This window comes from Gallinula chloropus, assembly GCF_964237585.1.
Source record: "Gallinula chloropus genome assembly, chromosome: 1".
Classification (NCBI taxonomy): domain Eukaryota; kingdom Metazoa; phylum Chordata; class Aves; order Gruiformes; family Rallidae; genus Gallinula; species Gallinula chloropus.
Window position 1 is genome coordinate 684929 of NC_140085.1, and position 20219 is coordinate 705147.

Consider the following 20219-nt stretch of genomic DNA (forward strand, 5'->3'; position numbering starts at 1 on the left):
CCCGAACCTCCTGCTCACCCCTGTGACCAAACCACAGTGCCTCCGGCTCGCTCGCTCGGGGAATCAGCTTGTTAAAAGGGTAGAGAATGGCAGGACAAGGGGAATGGATTAAAGCTAAAGGAAGGAAGGTTTAGATGAGATATTAGGAGGAAGTTTTTCACAGAGAGAGTGGTGAGGGGCTGGAAGGGGCTGCCCAGAGAGGGGGTGGGTGCCCCGTCCCTGGGGGTGTCCAAGGCCAGGCTGGCTGGGGCCCTGGGCAACCTTGTGTAGCTCCAGGCCTGGAGGTTGGTGTCCCTGCCTGTGGCAGGGGGCTGGAGCTCTGGGACCCTTGGGGTCCCTTCCAACCCAGACCAGGCTGGGATTCTATGATTCTGTGAATGCACTGGACACAGAAGGGTAAATTTATCAGTGTGTATCTCTTGTATTTAAAGCTGACTGATCTTTTAAACAAGGGAAGGTTTGGTTCCTACCAGGGGTTGTCATTACAGATTCTCAAAGGTATTTAAGTGCCAGGAAATCAGTGAGTATCTAGTGAGATCTCAGAACTGCCTAAGCAGTTCAGGCATCTGCTGAGCCCCCCCTGATTTCAGAGGGTGCCTGACATTTGCTCTCTCTCTTCATGTCTGGGCACCTTAATACATGTGAAAACGCAGCCCCCGATCCCTCAAGTTCATTGAATAATGAGATCTCACTCTGTTCCCACCGGGGCTTCATTCGTAGGCTGGGGGAGGAAAACAGGCTTCCTCACTTTCTCAGCTCTCAAATCTCCTTTCAGCCTTGAGTGAATCAGTCCAAATAATAAGGGGAATATTCTGTGTTTCTGGCTAAATTGAAATGGAAAACAATCGGATGGGAAAGCTGCTCTGTGCAGCATCAGCTGAAACAGGGGCAGGGGAGGGTGTAAATCCCAGGCTTTGCTGTGCTGGGAACAGTGGGGATGATGTGCCCAGCAAGGGATGAGGCTGTGGTGTATTTGTGGTGTTTGAGTCCATTTCGGTGGCTGAGGATGTTGTGCTGCGGATCTGGGTGGAAAACCCACGCTTGGACCATGGCTGTTGGCAGAAGGGCTGCGACACCGGGGCAGTTGTGTAGGTGCCTATGAATGCAGAGCCCCCCAGCAGCTGTCATGCCCCAAACTGGGGTCACACGGGCACCTTTGGAGGTGGGGGATGCTTTTGGAGGTGGGGGATGCCTTTGGAAGCGGGGGGGTGCCTTTGGAGGTGGGGGGTGGCTTTGGAAGTGGGCGGGTGCAGGTGGGGGGGTGCCTTTGGGGGTGGGACAGACCTTTGGTGCACCTGAAATCTTAAGCAAGTGGGAACATTAAAGCCAGGACCGTGTTGTGGTTGGCGTGGTGCCGCTCTGCGTGCCGCAGCTCCGGGGCTGCTGCGGTGCCCACGGTCCTGCCTGGGTAGGGGGCGGCTCCCCGAGGGTCCCCCTGTCCCCGCTGCCAGGGAGGGGCTGGTGGAGATGGACACACCATGGGTGCAGCACTGGTCTGGTTCTGGTTAAGCGCTTGGGTCAGGCCTGTGCCTGCTTTGGTTCCTCTTCATGTGTTGGGTGCCTCGGCTCTGGGGGCACTGGCTCGCTGGGTACCAGCTGCTGTGGCACCGGGGGGCTGGGGGCACTTGTCCACGGGCTGTGCAGGGGCCATCACAAACCCCCCCATCAGCAGATGCCTTGGCAGAGCTGGGGTTCTTCTGTGGAGGGTCCTCAGAGCTGACACAGCTTCTTCCCAAGGAGCCTGAAGGATGCTGGGGAGGTGCTGGGGGGCAGCAGGGAGCTTGTTGGGGTCTGGTCGTTGGGCTGCAAAGGTGGATGTGTCTGAGGCCTCCAAGGAAGGGAGTCCATGGGTCTTAATGTGGTGGTCTCAAGCATGACCAGGACGCCTGAGCTGGCTGGTTCCTGTTCTTTTATCAGGTCTGGTTCCCAAATGTGGCTGTGGACGTGGTGCTGCAGAGCTGCCTGGGCTCCCCCAGAGCCTGCATGTGGAAGTGGTGGGTGCTCTGTGGCCATAGAAATACCAAACTGGAACTAAAGAATACTTTTTCTAACTTCATTCTGGAAAACAGCTTAATTGAGCTAATTATATCCTCCTCTGCCTGTGAAGGATAAGAAACAGAAACCCCTGGTAACAGGAGGTGTTGGGCTGCTCTGCCACGCTCGCTGCTGCTCCTGGTTGCTGTGGTGGCTCCAGTTGCTGCTGTTACCCCAGCGTGGATCCACACTGTGGGCAGTGAAATGTGTCTGGTGACGCTGCTCCCGGCTCAGCCGCGTCTCCCGCTGCAGCTCACGGCCTCCACGGTGCAAGCTCAGCTCCTGGTGAGGCTGGGCTGCAGCTCCTGGTGAGGCTGGGTGCAGCCCTGACCAGCGAGGCCATTGAGGCTGGGATCTTCTCATTGTTCCCTTTTTTAGGTCTCCCTCCTTGTTTCACCTTAATTCCAGTTGGTTTGTCCGTGGAGCAAGGTGGTCACACAAGTCTTGGGCCTCGGGTGAGGTTTGTTATCCAAGTTCCCAGTTTTCTTAGGCACTTTCATTGTTCCCAAGGGAGTAGGACCGAACCGGAGGAGGGATCTGGGCTGGGAGGGTCAGAAATCCCTGTGCTGCTGTCCTGCCCTCTCCCTGTGGCACTGAGCCTGTGACTGGCAGCAGCCCCTGAGCTGCACGCCTGGTGTGTGGTGCAGAGCAGGTAGGCAGCTGCAAACTGATGGGAAGGGATTTATTTTTAATGTAAAAATTAACTGGTTATGGCTCTGGACTTTATAATTGAGGCTTTGCTGTGGATTTGGTCTGAGAGCTTGGAAAGATGAACCTTGTTTGTTCCTCATCTGGGAATTCAGCAGTTGACTTCCCCCCAAGGGGAAACTCCATGTGTGGACCCCTTCATGCCTGTGTGGTGCACAGGTCCATGATGATGATCAAACATCTACAGCAGGAGAATGTGTATCCCAGAATGGAGGGTGCCTTCTCTGCATCCTCCTTTTGCCCATGCAAAGGAACCTGTGTTGGCAGGGGGGTTGGACTCGATCTCTGGGGGTCCCTTCCAACCTCGACACTTCTGTGATTCTGTGATGCACTGTCTCTTCAGTTACCTTTCTAAATGTAAAAGTACCATCCAAAGTTGACTTAGTGCATCGACTTCTTACTGTCAACAGTTGTTTCCAGTGCCTGAGCACCCTGAAAACCAGAGACACAAACGAGCATCCTGCTGGGCACCGATGGCCTGGGCAGGACTCAGTGCTGGGGCTGCAGATGGGAGTCGCTGGCAGAGCCTGGGGAGCAGAACTCAGGTGGATGCTGGGGATGTACCTGGAAGCAGCACAGAAGCGAAGCTGCCATGAGCTCCTGTCACATGCACAGAGCTACAGCCTTGGCCTTTGCAGGGAGTGCACAGAAGTCAGTGCCTCTGTCCTGGGACGTCCCAGGAAGGCTGCTGGGGCAGGGCCTGGCCTGGACAGAGCCTGCCAGCGTCCAGGGGGTGGGCTGCCTGGTGGGGGGTCCCTTTCTTGGCTCGTGCCTCCCAGTGTCCCGTGACCACCGGCATGGTTCTCGGTGGGTCTGGCAGTGCCGTTCTTGGCTGTGGGCTTAGTGGGGCCACACGTGGAGGAGCTTCACCTCTTGGGTTAGGTTAGTGTCTCGTCTGCTGGGAGAAGGAGAGGCGTATGGACGGGTGGGAGCGGAAGGAACAGGGTTAAATCTGCGCTATCGGGTGATGGTTGGGAAGAGGCATTTTGGGATGGCATCCTGGAGGCGGTTGCTGGAGTTGTCAAGTCCCGTCTGCTATTGCTGGCAGGCAGCTGTGATTTCCTTCAGTGTCTCTGTGCTGTGCGGTAGCTGAAGGGATACGGAGCAGGAGGTGGAGCAGGAGGTGGATGGATTTCGGTTACTTGTGGGGCGAGAGGGGATCTGGGGGAGAAGGAACGCCGAAGAGCGAGGGCCGAGGGAGCGGCTCGCCACCCGAAGAGGCAGTGCTTGTGCCCTGCTGTGGTTGATGCCAGTTCCCTCTCTCCATGCTCATGATAAGGCTGCTGGTGCTGTGGGAATTGTGTATGCTGCATGGAGCCATCCCCAGCGCCTCCTGGTGCAGGTCTGCCAGCCCCTTTCTACCCTCCGAGGGGTTTCTCCTTGCTCATGCACACTGTCCTGCAGTTGCCTTGGGTCTGTCCTGGCAGCCCTGCCTGGGCTTGGGCTGTATTGAGGGGTGCGGGGGAGCACCTGGGGATGGGCAGGATGGGGAGCGGGGCTGTGCTCTGCACCCAGGGATCTGCTGTGGACCCGCCATCCCGGTGAATTCCTGCTCCTCCTGGCTCTAGCCTCACTGTGCTGCTGTCCCTGGGTCACTGTGGGGAGTGAACCTTGTAGCTGGATTGTGTGTTTGCCTCGCTGTGTGTTGCCATGTGCATTCCTGCAGTGTTGGCATCCCCACACGTGCCTGCAGACAGCCGGAGCGGGCAGGGCAGGCCCCGGTGCGGGCAGCGGAGCTGGATTACCGTAGGGTTTCGCTAATGAGCTCTGCTGAGATGGACTCGCATTGCAGGGTAATGCCCTGAAGTGGCTGTGTGACTAACTCACGGCCTGGCTCCTTCACGGCCTGGCTCCTCATTGCCTGGCTCCTTCATGGCCTGGCTCCTTCACGGCCTGGCTTCTCATTGCCTGGCTCCTTCATGGCCTGGCTCCTCATGGCCTGGCTCCTTCATGGCCTGGCTCCTTCATGGCCTGGCTCCTTCATGGCCTGGCTCCTCATGGCCTGGCTCCTTCATGGCCTGGCTCCTCCATGGCCTGGCTCCTCATGGCCTGGCTCCTCATGGCCTGGCTCCTCATGGCCTGGCTCCTCATGGCCTGGCTCCACAGGCTGGTTTCAGAAAGGAATGTACTGCGTTCCGGGCTTGGTTCTGCAGACTAACTGCACAGAGACTGAGTGTGGTTTAAACCAGGTTCACAGCCTGGTTTAAATTCATCTCATCCTTTGAAGGGTTCATCTTGGTGTGATTTTCTGTCTGGCCTCTTACCGCAGCCTCCTGGCACGTCAGAGGAGCCACACAGATGAGCCTGTGGGTCCCACCGTTTGGGATTTGAAGGGTTCTCTCTAGAACTGGTTCTAAAAGCATTACATTTTCCCCTTAAATTTTGGCCAAATCTAAATATTATGCAAAATAACATGCAGTGAAATTTTGTTCAGGAAGCCTCTGAATGGAGCCAGACCTGTTTCTGCTCCTGTTTCGTGCTGGAAATTGGCAGAATGAAATCTGAAGCAAAGCGCTTTGGAATGCGTTTTGCTTCATAAAGGTTACATTTTGTGTATATCAAATTAAGAGAAAGTCGTGAAACTCGAGTTTTTTCACTGGGTGAGGAACCTGCTTTGCTGAGAGATGCTCAGGCAGCTGCGCAGAGGGTCGCAGGAGCCAGAGCCAGTCCCTGACCGCAGGCCGCAGCTCGGGCGGTTGGTCAGAGCTCTTCCCAAAGAATTCCCTCAGCTGAGTGCTTGGTATTTCTGCTGCGTCAGACGCTCTCTGGAATGCCTTTCCTAACGCTGTCACGTTTGGTTAAGACACACTCAAAACCCAGCCAACCTGCAGTCCGAGGTCTGGAGATCCGGCCTGGAGACTGAGAGATGAGATGGGTGTTTGCACACCGTGGGCTGCCCGAGCGCTGCCTTCCCTGGCAGAGCAGCATCTCCACAGGTCCAGGAATTTTATAGAGTAATGTGTTCATCCAGTGCAGCTGTCCAAAAGAGGGAGGAAAACCAACAGCCCACAGCCAACCAGGCAGACTTAAAGGATCGTCTTCAGGGCACTGGGTCTCCTCAGAGGACAGGATTAGTGTGTGGCCAGAGACAGAGCCTGTCACTGAGAGCAGCGCGCGGTGTCACAGCGCTGTGGCAGCCCTGCCCATGGTGCCACACAGCAAGTGCCATGTTTGAGCAGCTTTGCAGCTCCCCCAGAGGGTTCTAAGTTCATACCACCCCTAAAAGGAGTTTGCGACACGCGATGCTGCGGTGGGAGGTGGGTGGGACCCCGGCAGCACGTCTCACGCGCACTGGGACGCTGCTCAGCTGGCACGTTGATGTGCCCGTGTCACAAGCGTGTGCATCCTGTGTGCGGGGGGGGTGTACCGGCAGCGGGGACCTTGTGGTGGGGGCAGGGGGTGGTGGGCAGCCCCAGACAGCTTCTGTGGGGTGACCCAGCAATCCCAGTCTTGGCAGAGGGGCGCAAGGGCCCTGGAGGTTTGTGGCATATCCCCGTGTGTCCTGGCTTTTGGTGGGTGCTACCCCATTACTCTGGATGGTTGATTTGAGTCTCCTGAGCGGGGGTATTTTATTTCTCTGGTGGCTTCTTTCCTCACATCTGGGTGCTGACAGTGTGTGTTGTGTTTTCCTGGGGTGTCACGGCTGCAGGCGAACCTGAAGAAGTTCATGGAGTACGTACAGATGCTGAACGCAGAGAAGGTCTGCAGACTGCTGGAGAAGGGACTGGACCCCAACTTTCATGATCCGGATACTGGAGGTGAGGATGGCTTCTCCAGAGAGGGGAGATTGGCAGGTTGGGGGAGAAAGTGTTGGGGGGACACAGTGGGACTTTGGGGAGTGGTTGTTTTCAAGGGAGGGGGTAGAAAATGTCTGAAATGCAGGATTTGGAACAGAGGGATGTGAGATTAACTTCTCAGCAGTGTGTCTTCTGATAGCTCTTGGGTCTGGTAGCATGAAGTTCCACAAGGCTTTTGGGAGAAGGTGGTCTGTGTGTGGGGGAAAGATGTGGAGTCTGAGAACACAGCACAGAACTGGAGAGCTGTGGGGCTGTGCACCTTTCAGTGGGACTCTGGGGAGGATGAGGCTGTCTCTGGGACCTGCACGTTGGCCAGATGCTGGCTGCTGCCTGGGGATCAATTCCTGAGGCCGTCACGACTCTTACTTTTCCTCTCTGTGTGAGCAGGACTTCACCCCTGTCCTGTCACTGGAGCAGCTCTTGGGCTGTCTGCAGGCTCCTGGCTGTGTGAAGGGAGAGTGGGGCTCCAGCACACTGTTGCTGACAGTGCAAATCTGAAGTCCTGTAGTACCAGCACTGGCATTTATTGCAGATTTGGGCTTTTCTCTGTGTGAGTCGTGGGCATATCTCCAACCCATGAGCAGCCTCCAGCCTGGTGATTAATGTTCTGTGTTTGTGGTTCAGTTGGAGGGGTTTCAGGTTGTTTCTGGAGCACTGGGCACCTCTGTCCTCAGAGATCTCGTGTGCCCAGACCAGTTTTCATCACAGGGATCAGGTAGCAGAGGGGTCACCCCCTGCCCTGCCCTCTCCGTGACACGGCTGCACCCGCACTGCCCTCTGCCAGCTCCTCACCTGGGGAGCTGGAAGCTGGTGCAGCCACAGTCTGGCAAGACCCTTCTGGGCTGTGCCAGGAATGTTTGTGCCGCTCTGAACCTGCCTGAACATCCTGAGGAACAACTGCTGCTGCTGAACCGCGGCTGACAGCCCGGCAGCACCGGCGCTGCCCGAACAGCTCCACGCAGCGTGGGTTCTGTGGCTGCCCAAGACCTTACAGGCGTTTAGGGGCATCTTCCCTTACAAAGTCCTCTGCCTTTCAGAGGGGATTCAGCATTCCAGAGTGTGTGATACTGCTGGGTGCAGTGTGCTGCTGGCAGGGGTGCTGTGAGATCTTTGGATCCGATACGGTTTGAGCCTGGATGTTTCACAAAGAGCTCACAGGAGCACCTGGAAAGTTGTTTGGAGGGGGAGGAAGGGAAAACACCTGACACAAATCATCCTTTGGATCTGGTTTAGAGCTGAGGGCAAACCTGGAGCGGATGCTATGAGATACTGAGGGATGGATGAGGTGCTCAGGGATATGGTTTGGTTAGACAGGAATGGCTGGACTTGATGATCTTAAAGGTCTTTTCCAACCTGGGGATTCTGTGAGATGTGAAACCAGACTGTTGGGCAGAGGCAGCCTTGGGCACCTCACTTTTTGAGTCCTGATTCGTCTGCAGAAGCACTTGGGCACTGCTTCTTTACAGTCTGCTGCAGGAAAGAAGGACATAAACCTGCCGTTCGCTGTCCCTGGGCTCCTGGAATTTAGGACCAGATGGAGCTCTTGCACCATCCACCCTGACCTCCTGCATCTCACAGGCTGCTCTTCACCCTCTGTGTGTGTGTGTTCACTGAGGAAAGCTCAAACATGTTTTCCAGAAAGTCATCAATCTTGATTCAGGGAACAGAAGAGCCGTGCCTCTCCTTCGTTATTTGGTTAATCACCTTCACTGCTTAAAATTCATCTCTCATTTAGATTTGCAGCTTCAGCTTCCAGCTGTCGTTATACTTTATCTTCCAGATTAAGAGTGCTTTAGTGCCTGCTCTGCCCTCACACGCAGGTATTTATACACGGTAATCAAGTCAACATTCAATCTTCCTTCCCTTAATTAAGGAGAGGCCAAACTCCTCCAGTCTCTCAGATGAAGGTATTTTCAACATTTTCCCTGTCGTTTTTGTGGCTCCTGTGTCACGACTCCATTTTAAGGGATGTTTAAGGACGTGGGTGGCAGACAGCCTGGCAGAGCAGGGGCCACGTTTGGGAAGATGGGGATGATCCCACATCTCTGGGATAAGTTCTGCTAGGTGGAGGGGCTGGGAGGGTTTCCCTTCCCTTCCCTTCCCTTCCCTTCCCTTCCCTTCCCTTCCCTTCCCTTCCCTTCCCTTCCCTTCCCTTCCCTTCCCTTCCCTTCCCTTCCCTTCCCTTCCCTTCCCTTCCCTTCCCTTCCCTTCCCTTCCCTTCCCTTCCCTTCCCTTCCCTTCCCTTCCCTTCCCTTCCCTTCCCTTCCCCCATCACTTTTAATGCCATGTAGGACTCAGCTGGGGCTCACATCAGGCAGTGATCTGCATTATCAGACTTGTAATTTGCCACAGGAAGGAGCTGAGTTTGAGTAGGAAAAACCTATTTACTGTAAAACTTCTGGCCAGGAAGGCCAAGGGCAGCCTGGCTTGTGTCAGAGCCAGCGTGGCCAGGAGGGCTGGGGAGGGGCTTGTGCCCCTGGGCTGGGCACTGGGGAGGCTGCAGCTGGAGTGCTGGGTCCAGTTCTGGGCTCCTCAGCACCAGAAGGACATGGGGGTCCTGGAGCGAGTGCAGAGAAGGGCAACCAGGCTGGGGAAGGGGCTGGAGAGCAGCAAAGCTTCCCAGGAGCGGCTGAGGGAGCTGGGGGTGCTGAGCCTGGGCAAGAGGAGGCTGAGGGGAGCCCTTCTCCCCCCTACCCTGCCCTGCCCTGCCCTGCCCTGGCAGGAGGGTGCAGAGAGGTGGGCGATGGTCTCTGCAGCCAGGGGCCAGGAGCTGGGCCGAGGGGCAATGGGCTCAAGCTGCCCCAGGGCAGGGTCAGCTCAGCTGGGAGGGCAAAGTTCTTCCCTGGCAGAGTTGTGGGGCTGTGGCACAGGCTGCCCAGGGAGGGGGCTGAGTCCCCAGCCCTGGGGGTGTTGAGCAGAGGGGAGATGAGGTGCTCAGGGAGCTGGGGCAGCACAGCACAGGGACGGTTGCACTCGATGATCTCAAAGGTCTTTTCCAACCTGGGGATTCTGTGATTCTTTGGGCCTCATTAATAACAAGTATTCTTTAATCTTCCCTCAGCTACATTCCACACCCTTTTCCCCAGCATCAGGGTTATTTTCCTCACTGGTAGTTTCATTAAGTGTTTCATTTGCCCCTTTTTGAACACTGGACACTGTTTTTCTTCTGGTCTTTTTGTATGTCCCAGTATTTCCAAACATATTAACTTCTTCTGGACTGGGAAGATCTTTAGGGAGGAATTTGGACTGGGGAGATCTTTAGGGTGGAGAAGGAGGGTGATCTACAACCTTCACAGGATGTTAAACCATTTGTTCAGCCTTGGGTAGCTCGTGCCAAAACCCCTCACTTGGTAATGGGGAGGGAAATAACGTGTTTCCACAGCAGCAAGGTGAAACATAAAAGGCTTTGCTGTCTTTATACACTTCATACCCTGTCTGCCCAGGGACTGACTGGCTGCACAGGGACTGGGAAGTCACTGTGGTGTTATCACATTAAACACCACCAGCCAGACCCCTCTCTGATCATCCTTGGCCTGGGCAAGTGGGGATTTCTGTACTCCTCTGCCATTTGTTCTTGGTATTCTTCATCTTCTGATTTTCAGTTCATGCTGAGGGCTGTTTGTCAGCACCTCCTGCCAGAGATGTGTCTGTAGAGAGGTGTAGATGTGTCTGTAGAGAGATGTCTGTTGGAGATGTGTCTGTAAGTGCTGCCATCACTTTGGCACTGAGCAGGAGGGATGTCTGGGTTCCCCTCTGATTCATGGACTCAGAGCTCTAGGCCACACAGAAATTGGTCTTCAAGACTTCCTATTCACCTTTTGCTTTCTAATTTTAAACCTCCCATGATTCCTATGATCCATCTCCTAATCTAACTTCCCTTCCCTTGGGAAGCATCACCTGGTTAGCTGGAACTGCCTTCTTCCCATGTCATCCCTAGTTGACTAGATGGACTCAAGTATTTAGCAGGTTTTATTGGTCATCCTGAGACCCAAAGGAGCATCCCCTTACACTAGAGTGAAACAGGACCTATAGAAAAGTGATGGGTTGTCTCCTGTTAGAAAATGAAGATTCTATTTGGGGTCAGCACTCTCCTTCAGGCTGAAGCCGCCCCGCTGGTGGTGTGAGTGTTAATCTGTACAGCTGGGGATGGACACGTAGGACTTGAGCTTTGGGGTTTCCAGTTACCAGCCTGCAGCACAGTCTTAGGAAGGACCTTTTGACTTCAGTCTCTAATCCACAGGCACTCCAAGTCCTGTCCTGAATGGTCACTGGCCACATCACACATGATGGGATTTGCATGTTAATGTCTCCTCTGGTCCTCCTTGCCAGCTCAGCACTTTCTCATTCCCGTAGCAAGCAGGAGCATCCTCAGTGCCACTGTCTGCAGGTCTCAGCACTGAGAGTCAGACCACAGCTCTTAGGAGCAGTGAAAGCAGTCCACATCCCCGTCTTGTTATCCAGCCTCCTGGCATTGTGCTGTGAGCAAACAGGAGACACAGAGCAGTTCCCATCAAGGAGGAGTTTCTGGGATTTGTCCTGGAGTCCTGCTTCCAGCTCGTCTCCCTCCTGTTCCTCTGCAGGAAGAAAAATTAGTTACCTCCAGGACCCAATCAATCGATTAACCCAAGTTGTGGGGAGAAGCAAGAGCCTCTTTTTTATGGAGAAATGGTAGGGGAGAGTCCTGTGAAGAGCTGAGCCAGCGTGTGGGGCTGGAGCTTCCATGTGCAGGGCGGTGGGCGCGCAGGGGAGCGGGGCTGGGGGAGGCAGCCTCCTGCACCAGCACGGGTGGGAGGGGGTGTTGTGAGGAGCCTCCAGAGGTGCCCCTGGAACACTGCGCTGGTTCCCGTTGTGGCACGAACACTGGAGGCTTCAGGGAGCAGCAGAGACACATTTTAACACAGAAACCTTAAAGGTGGTTTGGAAGAGGCTTAACAGACATCTCTTTTATAACAGGAAAGATCTTTGGGCCATTTTCCTTCAGTTTTCTCCTTGTAAAGTGAACATCTGTGCGATGGCAGCGCGGAGGAGCGGCGCCTCGGGTCAGGGCTCTGTGTGCAAACCCACCAGGAGCAGCAAGATTAGAAGGAACAATTGGCTCTGCCTCCTGGTGAAGGTCTGGGTATCATCAGTGGTGCCTGTTTTGTGGTGATGATGGGTACAAGAAGTCAGCTTGGCGTTGAAGACCCAGCAGCAGTACAGGCACTGTGTCTCTGTGGTGTCCCACCCGCCAGCGAGACGCGTTCCCCCCTCCTGTCAAGGCCTCTGGGCTGTTGGTAACAGCCCAATCAATGTGTTTTCATCTGAACTTCAGGGTTCGGGGCAGAGAGAGGGAGAGTTATTTCTCTGAGATCATTTGTTTTCTGGTACAAGCTCCCACACTGCCCTTCACTGCTAAGCAGTGTGATTGACACGTGTCGGTGGGGATCCTGGGAGAAAATAAAAACACAGAGATGCAGGAGAGCGGTTTCTTGTGGGGAATGGGGCAGTAAAATCATCCTGGTTCTGCCTCCTGCCTGCTCTGACTGTGTGTTGGCTACCCCAGGGCGATGGGTGGAAGGACCTTTTCTCTTGTGGTTTTGTAGTCAAGGGGCTTGGCCACGTCTCAGCCAGCAAGGAGCGTGGGCAGGGCCCAGGGTTAATCAGAGGAGGAGGCCCCTGGCTTGCCCAGACTGGGACGGGCCCTGGGACTTGCATGACACAGGAGACCAGGAGGAAGGTGGAGTTGCTGGGGATGAAGCCAGGGCAGTCTCATTCCAGGACATGATCTCCTTGCCAGTCCCCATGGAAGCGGGGAAAGGAGAGTGTTAATTTAATGGTTAACATCCTCTTCCAGAATGAGCAAGACCCTTGGTGATGTGGACTTTGATTAAGCCAAGGCTCAGCTAGTTCAGTGACTGGTTTCTGGGTCTGCAGGAGCTGCCTTTTCCCTTACATTGCTTCTGAAGCCTGGGGGCTGCAGGGAAGCCTTCGATCTGGTTATTGTATCCAAAGCCATCCATCAATCTATAGGTGCCTGGGAATTGCCCCTGGGACCCCATGTTCCCTCTAGCTGGCCATGCCCCAACCTTCCATAAATGTTCTCTATTCAGGAGCCAGCTCCAGCATCCCAAAATCTTCTGGATCTTCCAGTTTTGCTTTTTGGCTGTGACCTTCAGCCTCCCAGGACCTTCCTTGTCCAAGATCCTTCTGACACGGGGCTCCTCTCACTCTTCACCAGAACCTCGGCTCTTCCTTGGTCAGGAATGGTTCTGTACTGGATATTTCACTCAGGACTCCCAGGTTTGTTGGTGGGACCCTGGGCAGGTGCCCAGGAATGAATGAAGGATGGTATTTCAGCTCTTGGTGTTTAGCAAGGATAGAAGCAGCTGCAGTGCAGCAGTGCTGTTCTTAAGTCCTCAGGCACCCCTTGCAGACCCGCTGCAGTAAATCCACTCTCCGGTTAGGCAGAGCAGCGCTGCGGTTGGCAATGCTCCTTTATCCACCGTGTCCCCAGGGATGAGTCTGCCAGGGATATTGCAAATCGGCTCTGACACCAGATGCTCCGTGCTGTGTGGCCAGGTCTTCAGCAGCTCGGGTAATTACACACACCGTTTATTCTCCTGCCTCCTACCAAAGTGGAGGGGGGGACCCCAGACCCTCCAGGCCTTTGGCTCTGAAGCTTTCTTCTTAACTACTCCTGTGCCACACAAGTGTTTCTGCCTCCCCGTCTGAAGGCAGCATGTACCTGCTCTGCTGAGTTTTGAGGTGGCATCACCCTCTCAAAGCCTTCCCAGTATAGAACCATAATAAAAATGTTTCATCCTCCTCTTCATCCCACAACCTTTTCTTCTACCTCTCCTGACCTGGGGGAAAAATTATCCCTGCAGAAATTATCTGTGGGTCATTATCCATGATCCTGTTCAACACAGGGAAATTAATAGTCCTATCTGCAGCCTGCCAAGCTCTCTGGAAAGCAGAGGGCTCCCCTGCTCGGGCTCTGTTTGTTTTAAAGGAGACGAGTCCTCCCTTCCTGCCTGGGGAAGGGGACGGATCTGTGTTGTAGAGGCTTAGAAGTGGGTAGATCTGTGTTGTAGAGGTTCAGAAGGGGACGTATCTGTGTTGTAGAGGTTCAGAAGGGAATGTATCTGTGTTGTGGAGGTTCAGAAGGGGATGTATCTGTGTTGTGGAGGTTATGAAGGGGGTGTATCTGTGTTGTGGAGGTTATGAAGGGGATGTATCTGTGTTGTGGAGATTCAGAAGGGGATGGATCTGTGTTGTGGAGGTTATGAAGGGGGTGTATCTGTGTTGTGGAGGTTCAGAAGGGGATGGATCTGTGTTGTGGAGGTTATGAAGTGGATGTATCTGTGTTGTGGAGGTTATGAAGGGGATGTATCTGTGTTGTGGAGATTCAGAAGGGGATGTATCTGTGTTGTGGAGGTTATGAAGGGGATGTATCTGTGTTGTGGAGATTCAGAAGGGGATGTATCTGTGTTGTGGAGGTTCAGAAGGGGATGTATCTGTGTTGTGGAGGTTCAGAAAGGGATGTATCTGTGTTGTGGAGGTCGATGTGTGTTTGCCCAGTTCATCTGGGCCACCAAACACCCTGCTCGCTCCTGGTGTCTCCTCCCAGCACGTGCTGCTCTTTCTCTTTCTAGGACACGCAGCAGCCACGTGCTGGGACTTGTCCTCATCCATGTTGTCCCTGTGAGGAGGGAAACGTCTCCCTTTGCCCTTCACACAGCCCATTTGTATTGCTAACATCCGTGCTGGCTTTTCTGGGGGCACAGGGGGTTCGCAGCCCCCTCACACGAGGGTCCCCTCTCCCCTCTCCTGTGCCCGCAGTGTGGGGAGCTCCCAGGGCTGCCTGGGCTCCCCTGCTTGGAGGATTCTCTCCTGCAGAGTTCAGGCTGGTTAATGGACCTGGGGTCTCGCTGGCAGCACCGTGCAGTGTTCTGTGCTCTGTGGTGCCATCCTCGGAGCGGAGCCAGCAGGAAGATGCAGCAGCCGCCCAGCCTCTTCAGTGCATAGCCCAGTATCTTCATTTAAGCAGCTTTTGGGAGGGTTCTAAGCTGTGTGGGGGCAGCTGGAGTCCAGCACGTGTTCCTTTTCCCCTGACTGCTGGGGTAAGAGGGCAGAGAAGAGCCGTGTCTTAAACTACCCCAGCCCCGTCTGCCATCCCGTTTCAGTGCCGCAGGGTGGCTGGGAAGATGTTCCAGGCATGATTAATGGTCTTTGAAAGAGATGAAAAGGAGAATTTCACAGTTGTTTCCCATAGGTACGTTTTAAGGGTGTAAAAAAACCACTTGAGAAGTTACTGTTATTCTAAAATTAGACCCAAACCGAGCGCTGGTTCAGCGTGTGGAGGAGAGAAAGGCATCCTCAGAGAGTGACCTGGGGCGGCAGAGGGGAGGGGAGGGGATCCTTCCTGCACAGAGCCCTGCTCCTGGCTGGGCAGCACTGAGCACGGGGAGCTGGCTCCCCTCCCCTCTCCCTCTCCCTCTCCCTCTCCCTCTCCCTCTCCCTCTCCCTCTCCCTCTCCCTCTCCCTCTCCCTCTCCCCTGCTTCTCTTCTCCTCTCCTCCCCTTCTCCTCTCCTCCTGCCCTGCATTCAGGCTGGCTGCTAGCTGTGGTGTGATGCATTCAGGGTACACACACACGGTGACTTCATTAATTACCCAAGTAACTCACGTTCACATGGTGCTTTCTGTTGCTTCCAGTTTTAGTAGCAGAAAGTTACAGCTGGAAGTGCTGGTTCAGCCCGTTGTGGTTAGATGGGGATCACACCAGATGAAACTCCAGCAGCTTCTAAAGTCGCCTGCCTTCCCTGTTCAAAATCTGTTCAAAACCTGCTCATTGAGCTGCTTTAGACCTTTTTATCAAGGCAGCTGGTGGCACCTCTGACTCAAATGTGCTATTGGAGGTTAATCATAGAATCCCAGAATCCCAGGCTGGGCTGGGCTGGGAGGGACCCCAAGGGTCCCAGAGCTCCAACCCCCTGCCACAGGCAGGGACACCAACCTCCAGGCCTGGAGCTACACAAGGTTGCCCAGGGCCCCAGCCAACCTGGCCTTCAACACCCCCAGGGACGGGGCACCCACCCCCTCTCTGGGCAGCCCCTTCCAGCCCCTCACCACTCTCTCTGCACAGAACTTCCCCCCAGTCTCTCCTCTCCCCCTTCCCTCCTCCAGCTTCACTCCAGCCCCTTGTCCTGCCAGTCTCTGCCCTTGAACAAGCCCATTCCCCTCCTGTTCCTGGGGTCCCTTCAGGGACGGGGAGGCTGCAGTGAGGTCCCCCCACAGCCTTCTCTTCTCCAGGCTGACCCAGCCCAGCTCCCTCAGCCTCTCTCCATAGGTAGGGGAGCTGCTCCAGCCCCCTGAGCATCCCCGGGGCTCCTCTGACCCCTCTCCACCAGCCCCACATCCTCCTTGTGTTGGGCCCCAGCTCTGGCCACAGGACTCCAGCTGGGGCCTCCCCAGGGCAGAGCTTGTTAAAGGGTGTGTGCTGGGTGCAGCTGTGCCAGCAGTGGAGCAGCTCAGGGAGCAGTGCAGGGAGAGCTCAGGGAGTGTCACAGGGAGCACATCACAGGGAGCATTCAGTGAGCATCGTGGGGAGCACGTGTGTCAGACCCTCAAAGGCAGAGCCCAACCTCCAGCTCCTTCTTACAGCCATCACTCGGTTCCTTACGCTGTGCCACGTGTGTGGCCTCGCTGGGTCTCATCGCTGCAACAGACCTTGTACACTTACTAGTTAATTACTTTAAGCATATATTTGGATACACACGTTTCCAAGAATTAGCAGAGTGTAATCACTAAAATCCTGGATTAGGTGGCGATTGGATTAGATTTAGCAAACAAATCACGGGCTGCAGCTCATTCTGGAAACACCCCACTTGTGCCTGCCTTGGTCTTAGGGATGCAAGGTAATGAATCTGACATTGATAACTGAGAGTCAAGGCAGGCTGGAGGGCTAAAGGTAGGCTGGAGGGCTAAAGGCAGGCTGGAGGGCTAAAGGTAGGCTGGAGGGCTAAGGGCAGGCTGGAGGGCTAAAGGCAGGCTGGAGGGCTAAAGGCAGGCTGGAGGGCTAAAGGTAGGCTGGAGGGCTAAAGGCAGGCTGGAGGGCTAAAGGGAGGCCTGTTGTCTGTGTCTTTTGCCTTTTTGAGAAGTTGGTCTCATTTAAACAGAGATACTGACAAAAGCCTGAGCTGAGGGACTGTTTCCTCTGCTCCCCCCTGATGCTGGCTGTGTGGACACCATCACCTTCCATGTGATTCCCCTGTTGTTACCATGTTCCTTCACCTTTCTGCTTAAAATCCTGAGTTGCAGAGCACTGAGCTGTCCTCTGCTGAGGTTCAGCACTGGGCAGTGAGTGCACAAAGCCCTTTAGTCACCATACCTGGACTCTGCCACAGGCACCCACAGGGTGTGAGTGAGTGTGACTCTCCCCAGAGATCCCTTCCCATCCTCTTCCAGGTGCTGGTTACAGTGACTGGCAGTGGTGAGTTGGGGAGGGTCCTCAGGAGACCCAGCTGAAACATTCCCCTTCACTGGTGATTCACAGAGTCCCAGGGGTGGGAAGGGCCCCCCCAGAGCTCATGGGGTCCCATCCCCTGCCCAAGCAGGGTCCCTAGGACAGGGGCTGGGATCTCTGCAGAGAAGGAGACTCCACACCCCCTGGGCAGCCTGTCCCAGGGCTCCCTCACCCTCACTGGGAAGAAGTTCTTCCCCACATTGGGGGGAACTCCCTGGGCTCCAGCTTGAGCCCATCGCCCCTTGTCCTGTCCCCACAGACACTGAGCAGAGGCTGCCCATGGCCCCTGGGTCCCACCCTTCAGCTCTTGACACCCAGTGATCAGATCCCCTCTCAGGCTCTTCTCTGCAGGCTGAACAGCCCCAGCTCCCTCAGCCTTTCCTTGTAGGGGATTCCTCATACTGGTGCTCCCATCCTTAATCCCCTTGACAGCAGCCATAAGTAATCTTCAGTCCCCTGGGATGTGGTTGAGTCCCCAGCCCTGGATGTGTTTAAAAAAGGTTGATGAGGTGCTCAGGGATCTGGTTTAGCTCAGGATGGGAATGGTTGGACTTGATGATCTTCAAAGGTCTTTTCCAACCCTGTGATTCTGTAGCTTTTTTGTGTTTGTTCTTACAGCAGAAACCCAGGAGTTTCAGCACAGCCCAGCTGGTCTGACCCGCACCTGTCTCGTTACAGCCGTGCTCTGAAATGAGTATTGCTCTGCTTTTTTATTTGTATCTCCAGCCATTCTTTGTTCTCATTTAAACAGTCATTTCTGCTAAATAGAGAGATTTTAATTCATTTGCAAATCAGGTAGGAAATACCCAACTGCCTGAGTAGCTGATGGCAGCTCATTCCAGCTGGTGTCCCCGGAGCTGCGCTGAGGGCGGGGGGAGAAGAACGCTGTGTGGGTCTTCGTGTGGGTGGGTGGGTGACCCCGGGGGTCTCACCCGTCTCTCCCGGGGCTCTGCAGAGTGTCCCCTGACGGCGGCTGCTCAGCTGGAGCTCAGCACCGAGATGATCAAGGCCCTGAGGAACGGGGGAGCCCACCTGGACTTCCGGACGCGGGAAGGGATGACGGCTCTGCACAAGGCCGTGCGGTGCCGCAACCACGCCGCGCTGCTGGTGAGCGGGGACCGCCACGGGGCTCCCCTCCTCCTCCTCCTCCTCCTCCTCCTTCTCCTCCTCCTCCTTCTCCTTCTCCTTCTCCTTCTCCTTCTCCTTCTCCTTCTCCTTCTCCGTCTCCGTCTCCGTCTCCTTCTCCTTCTCCTTCTCCTTCTCCGTTTCCGTCTCCTTCTCCTTCTCCTTCTCTTCTCCTTCTCGTCTCTCTCCCCTCTCCTCTCCCCCTTGCCCCATCACTGGCTGCTCCTGCTGCCCTGTCCAGGCTCCTGGCAGGGCTCTGCCCTGCCCGGGCACCTCGTGCTGCCGTTGAGGAGCACAGCCCGTTACCAGAGCGTGAGCCCTGGGGGGAGGATGGGGTGAGCGCTGCCTGCTGCCCTGGCTGCAGCATCTCCAGACGCTCTGTGGGGCAGTTTCCCCGCTGCCCGAAGCCGCAGAGCGAGGCAGGCTCCTCTCTTGCAGACGCTGCTGGACCTGGGTGCCTCCCCAGACTACAAGGACAGCCGGGGGCTGACGCCCCTGTACCACAGTGCCATGGTGGGAGGGGATCCCTACTGCTGCGAGCTGCTGCTGCACGACTACGCCCGGCTCGGCTGCGTGGACGAGAACGGCTGGCAGGAGATCCACCAGGTGGGACAGAGAGCAGGACAGGGGATCCACCAGGTGGGACAGAGAGCAGGACAGGGGATCCACCAGGTGGGACAGACAGCAGGGCAGGAGATCCACCAGGTGGGACAGAGAGCAGGACAGGGGATCCACCAGGTGGGACAGACAGCAGGGCAGGAGATCCACCAGGTGGGACAGACAGCAGGACAGGGGATCCACCAGGTGGGACAGACAGCAGGGCAGGACCCAGACACGGTGACCACTGTCCTGCTTCCTTGTCCCGTGCCCTCGGGTGCCGCAGGGACGCCGTGTCCAGGCTGGCAGCAGAGGTGCTGCTCGGAGGGGTGACCAGCACAGGGTCTGGATGTCTCTCTGCAGGGCTTGTGCACCGTGTGCTGCCTCGAGCTCCCACCCCAGGTCAGTGCTCTGGCTGTTCTGTTCTGGCCTCAGTAGTGTGTGACCCTCCCCAGACTCACTCTTAGGATGGTGCTTTGGGATCTCAGTCCAATGCCTGGAGCTTCCTGGGTAAAATCACAGTGATGTCTGTCCCTGTTTTACACACTGACAAGGGGTTTGGCAGAGGGAGGACATGGGCTACAGGCTGGGATCTGAGCTGGCTTTGTGCTTCAAGACTGAGAGTCCCTGGGAGAAAGGAGGATGTGCTGCTCTGCCCAGAGCCCCCCTGTCCTGGACCATCATGAGGGCAGGTTGTCTGTGGGCCAGGGGGCTCCTGAAGCACCCAGATATCAGCCCCCTGCACGGCAGATGGGTGCTGGCACAGCTAAGGGTGACCATGGGAGGATGAGAAGACAGGAGCTATGTGTTTGTGGTCTGGATTTACTGGGTATGATTCTCTGCCTCCTGCCTCCACCCTGCCTTGCCTGGGTGGGTCTTTGAGGACAGCTGGTCCCAGGATGGACCAGACATAGAGGAAAACCCCACACCAGTTAACTGCAGGGTTCAGCTGCTGCCCTCCTCTTTGCCTGCTTTTCACTGGAGCATTGCTCTGAGGTAGCAGCCAGGCTGGAGGAGCCCCTGGTGCCGGTGTGGTGCTGGTCCCACACTGGCAGTTGGTGTAGGATGATTTGTGTTGAGTGTTGAGGTGTAAGGCTGTAAGGAGCAGCAGGGGGTGTGCACAGCCCGAGGGGACTCTGGGGTTACAGGTCCGGCCCGATTCAGCTCTCCCAGCCCAGGTGTGTCCAGTGGAGGGTGTGATGAGACCTGTCATCCTCCTGCTGCTCCTTCATCTTCTCCTCCCCCTCCCCTCTTGCTGTGTGAGCAGGCGTGTCGCTATGGCCACGTGCAGCACCTGGAGCATCTTCTCTTCTACGGAGCTGATATGACTGCACAGAACGCCTCAGGAAACACCGCCCTTCACATCTGTGCTCTCTATAACCAGGTACATGTGTGTGACGTGGGGCATGGGAACCAGAAAGTGGAGGTGGGGCACCAGCCTGCCAGAGAGAGA

The 20219-nt window shown here is 55.7% G+C and overlaps 1 protein-coding gene across 1 annotated transcript in view; it reads left to right on the top strand.

Annotated features, from left to right (window-relative positions):
- Nucleotides 1-20219, top strand: part of SHANK3 (SH3 and multiple ankyrin repeat domains 3) — a gene marked incomplete at its 5' end in the record, with an annotated part of 288033 nt that overhangs the window by 51876 nt on the left and 215938 nt on the right. The window contains 4 exons of the mRNA XM_084268006.1: nucleotides 6392-6500; nucleotides 18000-18151; nucleotides 18608-18775; nucleotides 20034-20150. Of these exons, the coding sequence (XP_084124132.1) occupies nucleotides 6392-6500; nucleotides 18000-18151; nucleotides 18608-18775; nucleotides 20034-20150 (546 nt within the window). The remainder of the gene's footprint in view (nucleotides 1-6391; nucleotides 6501-17999; nucleotides 18152-18607; nucleotides 18776-20033; nucleotides 20151-20219) is intronic.